The sequence below is a fragment of the Apteryx mantelli genome, chromosome 1 (assembly GCF_036417845.1).
Source record: "Apteryx mantelli isolate bAptMan1 chromosome 1, bAptMan1.hap1, whole genome shotgun sequence".
NCBI lineage: Eukaryota > Metazoa > Chordata > Aves > Apterygiformes > Apterygidae > Apteryx > Apteryx mantelli.
In genome coordinates this window covers 28,225,946-28,239,537 of record NC_089978.1, presented here as the reverse complement: position 1 = coordinate 28,239,537, position 13,592 = coordinate 28,225,946, and the positions used below count along the sequence as shown (strand labels likewise).

The 13,592-nt window shown below is 36.3% G+C and overlaps 1 protein-coding gene across 1 annotated transcript in view; it reads right to left on the bottom strand.

Annotated features, from left to right (window-relative positions):
* NBEA (neurobeachin) overlaps positions 1–13,592 on the bottom strand; it is a 539,268-nt gene that overhangs the window by 14,392 nt on the left and 511,284 nt on the right. The window contains exons 51-56 of the mRNA XM_067291201.1: positions 13,508–13,570; positions 13,096–13,185; positions 11,342–11,534; positions 7,673–7,744; positions 5,317–5,472; positions 4,260–4,430 (exon numbers count right to left, since the gene is read on the bottom strand). Of these exons, the coding sequence (XP_067147302.1) occupies positions 4,260–4,430; positions 5,317–5,472; positions 7,673–7,744; positions 11,342–11,534; positions 13,096–13,185; positions 13,508–13,570 (745 nt within the window). The remainder of the gene's footprint in view (positions 1–4,259; positions 4,431–5,316; positions 5,473–7,672; positions 7,745–11,341; positions 11,535–13,095; positions 13,186–13,507; positions 13,571–13,592) is intronic.

The window sequence follows — 13,592 nt, the reverse complement described above, 5'->3', positions numbered from 1 at the left end:
AAAACAAAATCCAAATCGTTAAAGTCTGTAACAATATTTTTTCTGTTCAGTCTCTTAGAATTGCAAAGATTTACATTTGCCAGATCACTTAAAAGAATAACAATCTCTGCTGCTAAATTGTTTATAAGCAAATTACATCATTTGTATGTGCTGTGTCTTCCTAAAAGAAAACGGATTCCTTTCACTGTTCTCTCAACTGCAGCAGATTTTTATAATGTGGTCATCAATTTAATAAGGTACAGATTCAGATTACATATTTCAGATGGCCAGTTTTGGCATAGAAAGTAGGTATAAGTAGGTATTTGATCCTGGCGGGATGATTCAGCTACATTCAATTCACTGTTTTTCCAAAGGTGCATACTTATCTAAGCAAGCCTAAAGGAGTAAGACAGGTCCAAACATACATCAAAACATGGTGGTTGTCTTCCAGGAAGAAGAAAACCTGCATCCAACTTCACCTTAGTCAAAAGCAATTCATGCCACATCCCTAACTTTCCAGGATTATCCCCAGGCACCAACCTCCAGTCTAGGCTAGGAAAAGGTATTTTCTATTACCACTATTACAAATGAGCCATTATATAGCCATGAAACCAATTTTTGTTGGACTAGAGAAAGGACAAATAGGGAGATGGTATGCCCTACATACTGTTGTCGAAGGTATGCAGTTTTGGTTCCTGATTTCTTGATTTATCTCTATTTTTTCCAATCATCAGAAGCAGAGAAAAGAATTTTGCTTGATACTTTCCATCAAAGCTGGAGGTACACACAGGGCCACCTCCTCCATATTCTTGTGAAAATGAGAAAAGTTGGTTTGAATTCCCTCAGCCGAGAACTCCCACTTCCCGGAAAAATATTCTAACCATACAGTTATTATGCAAGCTATTTTTTGAAGTTATTTTATGGAAAAAAATTTATTTAAAATCTGGTGAAATTTCATTCTTCTCACAGCCTGGAAAATAACTGTGAGAAATGCAGACTGAACCAGAAATTCCCCTTTGTTATGGACTGCAAGAGAATAAAAGTGATAACTTCATGAATGCACTGATATGGAACAATTCTAAAATTGTAAAGAAGCTCACCATACTCTAGTAGGCAAGTTTTCAACTACTGAGCTGGAACAGCCATGGAACAGCAAGAATCTTATCCAAGCCACAATTATTTTCTATTCTCCTATTTAAACCAAAGCTGATTCAGTATTTCCCACAGACATAACTGAGGTCATCCTCTGAGGACAGTACATACACAGATGGTTTACTAAAGGTTTCTAGACAAGTCTGACATGTTAGATTATTGACATATATGTTGTTTAGTAAAGACTTCATCTAACTCACAGATTCTGCAAAATGGAATTTAGCAGAAATTTTAAGGACTTTATTCTGACAATCTTTTGCCACAGAGTAGCTCACAATAAATAATAGTGATTGCCATGTTTTCTAAAGAAATAATATATATCTCATATATACAACATTTTAAACTATATAAACTGTTTAGGACTGGGGGCTTGCTTTTTTCCCCCTTACTGTTTTATGAAACAACTAAAGTTCCTCCTGGTAATTGGATGCACTGAAGCCGAAATTGATAATTAACTGTCTTTCAGCTTAAAAGATCATTATAAAGTCAAGCATCTAACCCAGATAATTACTATACCTGACATTTTTCTTTGAATTCTTCACCTTCTTACAGTCTGTTATATAAAATACCTTATCTGTGTCTCCAGATGACAGCTTTTAAGAAACTAATCCCCTTTTCTTTTTTCCTGAAAATATCATCCACATCTTTCTAGAAATTCATTCTAAAGATGTTAACTAATTGGATTTAACCTACAGTGAACATCTCACTTTCATTTTTCCTACAAGATAAGTCCTGATCTTCTACCAGTAAATATAGAAGAGGAGTAGACTAAGAAATATTTCTTTATAAAACTACTTCAGTGACTTAATAGCTATGTAAAACTTCAAAAATATCTTCATAAGGATTGTTAAGAATACTTCACTCGTGAAAATTAGTATATAGGGAATCAATTCTACAACAAGGTATCATGTCTGCTCATGGTAGGGACCAGAATTTAGTAGTTATTACTTCAAAAGGAATATTTAGTAATTATAGAAGTTTTAAAAGGCAGAATATCCTCCCTACATATTATCACTAACGTGATCTATTCTTCCTGGTGTATGTTCCCAAAAGCCAAAAGGGCTATGAAAAGGTCTCTCTGGGTATGTTTACAACACATGAAGTTCTGGTTATAGCACAGTACTAATACATTATTAGCATATGCCTCTCAATTTTAATACAATGAGTAGAGATAGCAATAATAGTGATGATACGGCACAACATGAATAGTAAGGAATCTGATCAATATTTTGGGAAACTGGCACACTGGACTTGGCTATTTAATCTTTGTGAGTGCTGCTACCTGCGCCTGTGAGGCTACATTTGTACAGACATGACTACCTGGAGCAGAGTCTCCTATTAATTTGACTATGGGGCTTTTTCCTAAGTGAAATAGTGCCCTATCAGTATAGAGGCAGAGACTGAGAGCAAATCATACAGTTGGTTTTGTTTTCCATCAATGGTTTCTGTTAGCTGACTGATAGTCTTTCTTTTCACAAAATTACAGGTTCTCTGAGGGAGACAATTTCAAAGATAGAGAGTCGAGATATTAAACCTGGGATTCCAAGAAGTGCCACCTTTTCACATTCAGCTATCTTCATGATGACAAAAAGGTATCTGAACTAAAATAAATCTGTCTCCAAAAGAAGTGGGGATGATGTTTGTATCAGTTGGTAAAGAGCTACTAATGGCAAGGCCGCCCCAGCCCCCCACAACTGGAGGAAGTACAAGAAAAAGTCTTTTTTTCCCTCAGTGAAGGGAGCAAGCTCTTACTTTTTTTGATTCTTAGCACAGAAATTACCAATACTTGATATGAACCACACAGGCATTCAGTAAGCAAAATATCATCAGGCTAAACAGAGTGCCCTGAAATGAAACTCTTCAGACAGACCTTCTTCCTATCTGAGAAGTAAGTGCCAAAAAAAAAAAAAAAAAAGGAATATTTCTATGCAGACATGTCAGAGAAATTTGTTATGACAACACAGTTTTGTATTTTTCCCCCTCCATTTTCTCTCTTTCATAAAAGCAAAAGCAAGTCAGCTGTGCAAGTCAGGTTTTTATCTGTCTCCTTGTTGCTCTGGTTACAGATAAATGGAAGAAAATGAAAACATAACAAAATTACTGCTGCTGCCAAATTAACAAAATATATACTTTGTTACACATAAAGAAAACACTTTTCTATGAGACATGCAGTTGAAGAAACACTTTCACTTAGACGTCTATAACTGACGTGTCTACAACTGCCTCCAGTCTGTACTTGAACCAAAGACCAAAACTGATAGTAATGCATTGTTAGATGCTTATCCAAAGAGGCAGTATCATTGTGCTGAAAAAGATCATCACATTCAGAATTCGAAAACTATGCTTTAAACAAAAATGTGCATGGATTTAGTCTTGTACAGAACAGCTATAGTATATGGATAAAAGTTCCTTTGTCTTTTGCTGTGATCATATTTCTGGCTTAGGTGAAGGAACCTTATAAATTAGTATTGCACTTTAAGTGTCATTCTTTATAAATTAATATTATTATTGGGTCCCCTTCACTATACAAAGCGTTAATAGTAAGTCCTCTGCAAATGAAGTGTAAACTCTTCCTGACATTTTATCTTTTTCTATTTTTATTCAATCACATTGCTTCTTCAAAGGTTTACTTGCTACAGAAAGACCTTTCTCAAAGAGACTAATTTAATTCCAAGATATGTGAGACATTTCTTTTTTGAGAAGGCAAGGAGCTGAAATAGCATGCAGTACCACAAAAAGAAAAAGTTACTGATAGAAAATGACAAAAAATATTTATGGGGAAAGGAAAATCAGAATATAGTGATATATATCCTGTCACTTAAAGGCCAAAATTGTCTTGTTCTAGTTTATGATGACATGATGCTATAAGAGATAAAAACAATTGTGAATTTAAGAAATATTCTCATATTACTATCTGTTACCATGCACGAGCTCTTTAAATGTTTTATTTGGCTAGTACTCAATGAATTACTTAGCATGTGATGCCCTTTTTATATGATACTTGCAATCTATAAGTGAAGTAATGGATACATTTGGTAATATTTTTTGAAGCTAGCAGAGGAATTCTAAAAATGATCAGGAAAATGATCACACCTCTCAGGAAGGTGTTTTTAACAGGATATACTTACTGCTATTTGGATTGTCACCTATAATATGATGTCGGCCACTCCAGTACCAAAGCAGCAATGTAGCATCACGAGACCCAGACACGATGTAGCAATCACCACCAATATAGGACTCTGATCTGGCAAGGCAAGTAACGACATCCCAGTGGCCGAACACAATCTGAGTTAATTTTCCTGGAGGAAGTGCACAGTGATACAAATTCAATTTTTCTGAATATCTGAAGCATTTTGGTACAATTAAAATTAGCATTAACAAATATTCAGTTCAAATATATCTTTTGCCTAGTGTCCCTTAGAGTTCACTGTATATGACAATAAAGTGAAAAATCACAAAGATAAAACTAAAATATTTTTCTTTCCATGTTTCTTTTGAGGTCTGTGCTCTGCATCAATCCACAGCCCAAGTCTTATCTCTGAAAATCAAGTCAGTGCTCCAGTCACTGAATATTAAGTGGAGTTACTTCTCCATCAGTATTTTAAAAATGGTGTTAACATGTTATTTGAGAATTTCACGAATGATAAGCATGAGATAGAAAACATATGAACTCTTCCATAATGGTGATACATTAGTATACTAAAAATGTATATTTGTTCTGTTAATGTCAAACGAAGGTTTATTATGAACATCATCTCTTTCTAATATTGCAGTCAGTTTTTAGCAATATACTGAATGGTATCAGGCTAGGTCATAAGACAAAGAAACAAAATATCAGCTACTGGTAGCAGGCCATGCAACTGCCTTTCTTATTACATCAAATAAATCGAGACTAAATCAATACAGCCATTAAAATTTTGTAATAAAAGTTTTGGTTCATCTTTTTGATTGGTTTGAAAAGTTGCCAATAACAAAACTGTATGCCTTCCAGTATCATATTACCTCCTTTATCTTCAAAAAAGCATCCTAAAGCTATTATAAGCAGATAATAACGAAGGATTTTCTAAACCGCCCTTTATTATGTCTTGAAGGGTAAGCATAGGCATTAGATATGGTAGTATTAAGACAACCACCCATTTGTGACCTAAGAGCACACAAGAAACAGGTGGTTGTATTTAGGGTCACCTGTTTCTGTAGAATAAACTCGAAAGCTCTTGTCCCAGAAACCACAGATGAGAATGTAGCGATTATCTGCTGTGACCACGAAACAATGTGCATTGATCTGGATGCTCTGATCCACAAGGTCTGTGATCTGCCGCTTGTTCACACCAGAGTTATTGGCTGTAACGAAATGCAGAACACATTTTACAAGTGTCATTCCAACACCTTCCTGTCATACACTTACAGGAGAAAATGAATACATTTAACTTTCAATGAACTGTGAATTTGCTGTTGAGTAAGCATTTTGAATATGAACCTTTAGAGCTGTCTATATGGGTGTCAGAAATATGAAATTATTATGAGTTTCCTTGTTTCCCTTTGAATAAGACAAAAGATTTTACAGGAGATGACAATTTCTTAGTGCCTGATGCACTGTATAATATGTGGAAATATTTTAAGTGCTCTGCCGAAGTACTCTCCAAAAAACAAACTAAACTGTGAGGGAAAGTGAAGTGATGGAGTGATGGTGATGGAAGTCCATTTACAATACCAAGTCAACAAGAACAAAACTTCACAGAATGAATTTTTGGTGGTTGCTACCTCTCCTAAGGATTATATCCAGCTTGTGTTGTGTGACCTGTGCATCCCCCTCCCACCCTCCACAACTGCAGACACTTAATTGGATCAAAGACATAAGGATTCAACCAATGAAGCTATTTAAATCCAATGTATATTCTTAACACTGCCTACTCATCAAGCAGGGAGCCAGGCCACTGCCAGGAATGTCAAAAGAGGCAATGTCACCTGGAAATCCCCCAGGTGGAAGGAAAAGGAATGAATGGTCCTTGCAGAATCTGACCATCCTGACTGTTGTGAAAGAGAGCTGTTAGGAAGGACTAGACATAATCAGCTAACGTGCTCCTTACTCCCCATGATGCTAAAGACAGAATTTTGCAATACAGTAAAGTTATGTTTCCTCTCACCTAATATTAGCTTCTAAAAGTTTAGTATATAATCTAAGTTAATTATCTAGGCTCCCTCTGTACTGACTGGAGAGAGACATCACCGCACATGGTAAGTCATCTCATCCTATAGTATTTGTCCAAGTGAAGTAAGCTGGACAACTCCAGAGGACAGTTTCTCTTTCTCCATTAGCTATGCAGGGAATCTAGACAACTGAATTCAGATAATTGAGATAAAAGCCACTCCGAAAGACATGTTTCTCCTACTGGTAAGAACAGAACTTATGCAGCTAATATTCTGAAATTCCTTTTGTCCCTGTTTTTGGTTATTTCACTCAAATTGCTCATAATTGTATGAAATAACAAACTCAATGAAAAAACAGTCCTATTTCAAATTTGCTTACAGAAGTCAATACCAACTTTATGCACATTCCAAGAGCACAAGTCTAAATTTCCAGGTCTTCTCTGTACATCCACTAAAAGGTAGTAAACAACAAATTACCCAGAATTCCAGAAGAGGTGGTACAATAGTTGTGCCCTAGCTTTTGAGAAGAAAATCTGAAGAGAAAACTATTGTCATTATATGAGCAAATGCAGTATACAGAACAAGAAAGCTAACTCTCCTGAGATACCTGTATACAAGTCTTTCAACCATGAATACTGACTAGAGAGAAAAGGTACCTTCTCATCTGGAGATGTTTAAAAATGCCTTTTTTTCTCATTGATGCTTCAGAAACGGCTCTAAGAATCTTCCCTATATATAATTTTTGTCTCAAAAATATACCTCCTAAAAAACCCCAGACCAAATAGTTACAGTTAAAGAGAAATAATGACCATTAGAAATACAGGTTCCTATAATCTCTTTTAATAGAACTCTAACACTTTTAGAAGATGCTTATTTCTCAGAATACTTTACTTTCTCAAGTATTTCTTAGATTTAAAAAAATGGAATCATGCATCAATTTAAAACCCAATCTTTTCTTTATTAATTTAATAATACGTACTAAAACAATCCTAATCACAAATCGAATGAAAAGAAATCAGTCTAAATCTGCAGTGATATACGCAGTACAGTACTAGTGGTAAAAAATGAAAGTATGTGAACTCTATCAGAGCTTCACCTTTTATTGTATTAATGTGACCTGATAAGAGAACAGACTTATAGATATGGGCTGACAGTGTGACTGACTTTGGTGGTTGTTTCTTAAATACCAATTGCTAGTGATGTTAGTAACAAATAGTACTCATGTAATTCATTCAACATCAATTGCTAATGCTTTTAATTCTCCAGGACTGACAAGAATGAATATTTTCCTATCTTCTGTGTTAAATGAAGCATAATATACAAATATAGCTTAATCAATAATTCTTGAAAATGCTATTTTCAAATATATCGCTACATATTCATCTTGACCTACCAATCAAGGGATCCATTTCGATTGGAAGATGATGGGCTTGATCCAAAGAATATCCTGGAGCTCCCCGAAGGCCTACAAATGAAAGGAAGAATAAAGTACATGGAAACCTTGTTGCCCGAAATTTTTATATGATTGTTCAAGTTTAAAACTGCACTGTGGGGTTATTATATGCAAAAAAAATAGATAACTTCTTATTATTTCTTGTTCTATACGTCTATTAAGATTTCTTCCTCTGTGCTACAGAAATATATGTTAATTATTCACTTATGTAACTATAAATGTATAAATATGAGTGCTAATTCATTACGATTTCTGCTGCCACAAATATTCATTAAATAACTTTTTAAAATAGTTTAACAGAGCATTTTGTTACATTTGAACACTGGATGAGATTTTATAATAGCACGGAAAAGAAAAATAGTTGGACTAAATAGACAGTTATGAGTTTCTTATGTAGGGGAAACTGTAAATGACAGAAACTTGGACCTTTTCTGGGATTTATCTAGAGAGTTTTAAGCTTGGTAATTGTGGACTACAGTAAATTTTCCACAACTATTCTTATTTGGTTCTATATTGAGCAGTCCTTAAGCTGTTCTAATTTGCATTAAGGTCTGCATATATGGTGTTATCCACTTTCAAGGGCAGAGAACATTGCTTTGGCTCTTCTGAGGACTTCCCCCACTGTGTAAGTCACAGTAATCACTATTGAAAGCATAATTTTTGTCAAGAAATGCCATTTTGCACAAGAATATCCTCCATATGAGGAGATGCAGCTTTCTGGAGAATAAATGGTAAATTGACACATATACAAACTCATGATGGAGACTGTTGCGTTCTCAGCACCTGTGAGATTTAGTTCATGCTTTGTCTAACTGTACTGCTTTCAACAGATCAAAGATAATGATGAAGGTTTGGAGATGAAGTGCTAGACTTTATATGGCATCTACCTTTATCCCCATATAGAAGGGATTAAAGTGAGAAGGCGCTTGAGTGATCTCCTGACTATGCTGAAACTCAAATGCCCAAGAGCACAGCTTGTACTAATTTTAAACGTATCTGCCTTATATTACACATTGGGAACTGTCCACTAACAGCCTTTATATTCAGTAATAATTGTCATTTTCTACTACAACAATAGATGTCTGGAGGAGTTAAAAGAAAACAGAATCTATAGATAGCCCTGCCAGGTTCTGAAAAAGACTGCTCTAAGAACTTTCCCTTCCCTAGTTTCTCTTTCTTCTTTCAAAACCAAGCCAGTTTGGGACAGATTTTTAGTGATATTAGACTCATTTGATTCTACTGTGAGATGGGTATGTAAATGCCCTTTTCTGTGTATAAACTCTTACAGAAAGACAAAGCTGTACATACAACCTAAGACAGTAAAAGAACTCTGTTTACAGGTTTCTGTAGTGTACCGTGTGTACAGGTTTCTGCTGATGAATCTATCATTTATGCCAGAGTTGTGATTTACTAAAATAATATTACTGTATTATTAGCAAACTCATACTCTGTCCCAGATTAGCCTCTTGCAAAATAAAGGACACTGCCAGGTGGGATGTAAAAGGTAAAATCATCACTAGAATTAATTTTAATTTTCTGAACAGTTTTGCTTTCCTGTCTGTTTCCCATATTATATATTCAGAAAGTACTCATCTCTTTTAAATAAATGGTGCAAAATTTAGTTCGTGGTTGGTCCACAACCTGAATCCTGCATGTTTGCAGTGTGGCTTATGTTTTATGCAAGTTTTTATGAAAAACTAAAACCCAGCAGTCACATGCATCATAAAGACCTTCATGACTTCTACTAAACTACCTGACTCCACTAAACACCATCATTTAAAGGAAACCCATGAGATTCAGGCTACTGCAGTACTAGTGACCTTGACTCCTCCTCAGTAAAGTATAGGTAGGAATTAGGGTTTTCCATCAGTCCCACAGTCCTGATGAGAAAGTGGGTAGCCATTTACTAAATGAGCCTCCTAACAAACTGAGGAGATATGAATGAAAGGGCCTACTGCTAGGGACAGAGTAGTTGGGCAGCACCCCTGAAAAATCCAGTGGAACTCATTAGGGATTAGTCAACCAATGTTGGTCAAGAGTATTAAAATATCATGGGTCTCTACATTTTGTACCTTTGAATAGTTTCTGACACTGGGGTCTTCATCAAGGACACAAATTATGTAAAAAATTGGTTTCTTTTCTTTTTTAACATAATCTTATTTGAAAGAAATGGACAAAACATTTTATACATCTACTGCAGTTGCCCCTGATGGAGTATCATAAATCAACGGATTTATGAAAGGGAATCCGATATCCTGTTCTATCCACTGAACAGCCATGCGACATCTGTGAAGTCAGTTTGTAAACACAGAATTCTGAATAAATGTTAAATTTTAATACTTATTTTAACATTATGCAAAACATTCTGAATAAAAGTCACATTAAAAGTAGTATTACTACTGCAGAATTCACAGTGGTAAACATTAGCTTTATCTACTCTGATAGTTCCTCTAATGGATGCCTATAAAGGAATTCCCATTCATTCCTCTAATTATTGCTTGCATTGCTTGCAACATCAGTCTATGGCCAGCCTTGTGCATAAGAGGTGGGATCTATTTCACCTAACTTTAATCATTTACTGAGGAGACGTCTACATTTAAGCTAGTTAAATCCCAAGTTAATCTAGAATCCCTCTATGTCTACTGGAGGTAGGCATCTAAGATAAATCTCACAAGTCCCTCTCCAGAAGTGCCCACTTCTCTTCACTAGGGGGTCCTCCTGTGCTGTAAAGAGGGGAGGATTTTTCTTTTTTGCCTGGTCCCTACAAAGTCCCTGAGTCAGCTACTGAGTCACACTCTCACCAACAAGAGGCAGCTTGTTTCTCACAGCTGTAAGAAACCTTTGATAAGTTTCCACGTGCTGCAGCATAAGGGCCATCACAGCAGCAAGTTACCTTAGAAAATGTCACCAAACGAGACCTGTTTGTGAGTGGGGCGGTAGCTCATGCTCCACCACTGCTATTAAGCAGTGCCTGGGACAACCTCAGCACCTACACGTCCGGGGAGGAGAGAGACAGACCTAGAGGCAATATGGAGATGCGAGCAGAAGGGCTGGGAGGGAGATTTAGGATGACCCCATGGAATGGGCTTTTGGAAGGGAATAGTGAACTTCTCTTCAGAACATTTCAGTGTCTGGCTGCTTAGGCTTGCTTAGGGTCCCACATTACTTTACTGTGACCCAGGGGAAGGCTTATGACAAGCTCCTGAACAGACCTGAAATCTCTCTCAAATAGCAGACAGTGATGTACACCCTCTAGCATACTACTATGCACTCCTGAAGCCTGGGACATACTAATATAGGCTGTGTCAAGAACAGCAGCACTCTCCTGAAAAACATTATATCAAAGGCTGCTTCTGATGTAACCACAAATCGATTGTCTGCCATGGTGATGTGCTGCTGCTGTTAGAGAGAGCGTTCCTAGGAATGACACCAGAGAAAACAGAAGCCCTGGTTATTCGACACAAACCAAAATAAACAGTACATTTCCTACGTATTTGTGTACAGTCAGGTGAGTGAGATTAACCCATATCTAGCTAAACTCCACTTGCAATTAGACGGTGCACTGTTAAGATCCTTAAATTTTATTTAAATGCACCTATGAAAACCTACCTACTGTGTTGTGCCATCGATTCACTGCAAAAAGTCTGCTGCAAGTGACGGTTACCACTGCAGGAATGGTAAGGTGGGGGAGCGTGTTGGCTGCCACATGTGTGACAGGGGAGTTTGATGGGAATTTCAGCACCATTATGACATCCTGCTGCATCTGATCTTTAAACATGAGTGGACTCTGTGGAAGGAAACACTGTTGAGTAGAAAGGAGAAGAGAGCAGAAGAAAACAGAAGGGATAACACAATTAGTGAGGAGGTCTGAGGGAAAACAAGGTTAAAAAAGAGCAGGCAAGCATGTGCACATACAGGGAAAACAATGCTACCTGCGCATCTAAACGAGTGATGTGGGAGAGCAAAATTAGAAGCTATAACTGGATCATTACATGAGGATAAGCAGAGAACAGGTATGATAAGGGTCCACTAGGTTATCATTACAGGGTGCAAAATGACCATGAGTCACTAAATAGTATTAATTAATATATAACAAAATGTAAAATGATAGAGCAGATAACATTTGTACAATATAGATACAAGTCAAATAAAAAAGTCAGACAATCTACATCATAAATATAAATGTTATAAAGTATAATGACTGAAAAATAATTTTTGAGAGACTCAAAAACTCATAGGTATTTAATTTTCCTTAATGAACTTCTGATATGAAATGCAAAAGTTCCAACATAAACTGACAATTTAATTCCATGTAAAGCATACACTTATTAGGGAGTCTATAAGTAATTATAACTCAGCGTGCTGATTCTACAGGTGACAGATTTTTACACAGACAACACTGTTACCATAAATGGCATTATATAAAGTACTGTTTTTAATGTTATTTTTTTCAACCTTTGTTATAACAAATAGAATTATTTCTAGAAGTACCAATAATCCTTTCATTTTCTTTACCACTTTAAATTGTTACTTTAAATATATTATCTAAATCTTAAGAATATAAAATAAATATTATGTATGTTTGACATCTAACATTACTTAAAAAAACATAGCTAAACTAACACTTCCAGATCAACTCTTGTTTCCACAGTGTGCAGCTGCATAGAATGATTTCCTTGTGGACATATAAAATAATTACAATTACTGCATGTATTACTGTTGATTTACAAAACTTAAGAGAAAATTTCTGGTTCCAAGCATTTAATCAAAGGCACTGAGGGGCACAGAGATCTGCCTCATCCAGTCTGGCTGTCTAATATAATTCTTTGCAAGAAGCACACAGAAGAATGTGTTGGGAATGAATTTTGAAGTTCAAACTGAAATTAGAAATATACGTTGTATTCTCCCAGGGGAATGGGCGGGAGGATTCCAGCATGATTTGAACTACAATACTTCATTTCTGCCAAGTATCCAGGGTTCATAAATCAATCCCTAACAATGTATCCTTTAAAACAAAACAAAACAACATGTTCACTGTAAGAAAAGCCTGCAGCCATTCTTATTTCTCCAAGAAATTTCTTGCAGAAATAAGAATGTAAAGATATACTTATCAAGTGTATAGTTACGAAGATAGTGCCATTTCATACAATATTAGACAGGAAAAGTCATGATTATAGGAAGCTGAAGCTATTCAAGCTTCCATCTTGCTCTGCAAGAGCACCGTGAACTATTTCTGCAGAGAAGAAAGTACTGTGATATGGGCAACAGAGGGCATTAAGCATTGCTTAAATGGGTATTTTATGACCTATAAAGGCTCCTCAGGTTCAAAGGAAATGAATTCCCAGCCAGCAGTTATGTCTCACCAGGTGCATGGCAGAGCTCCGCGGTGGATGGGGCTCAATGAGCAACTGAGATGGCGTCTGTCCAAAGTTGTGTATCTGCACCTCCATGGCCTGCAGGGAAGGGAGAGAGACTGTCATAAGCAATATGCATCAAGGAGAGAGGTCAACACACTGTGTGACAATGCAAGCATATCCCAAGTCAGCCATGAAAAAAGTCCAGAAAATTCACCCGGTGCTCTCCTCCCAGGCTGCAGACTCATCCAAGTGTTAGTATTTTGTAGACAAGCTTTGCTTCTCCTTTCAAGCATGCTTCAGTTAACCAACTAACCATTCTTATTTCCAGTAACTGGGGTTACATGTGAAAATGTTAACCTGTGAGGACATGCAGTTCATATCTTGAGAGAGTGTTTTGCACTAAAAAGTACACATATACCTGAACAAAGTCGTTTGTGAGGAGGAAAGTATGAGGATCTCTAATAAAATAAGCCTCTGGAATCTTAAATCAGGGGAAAGAAAAG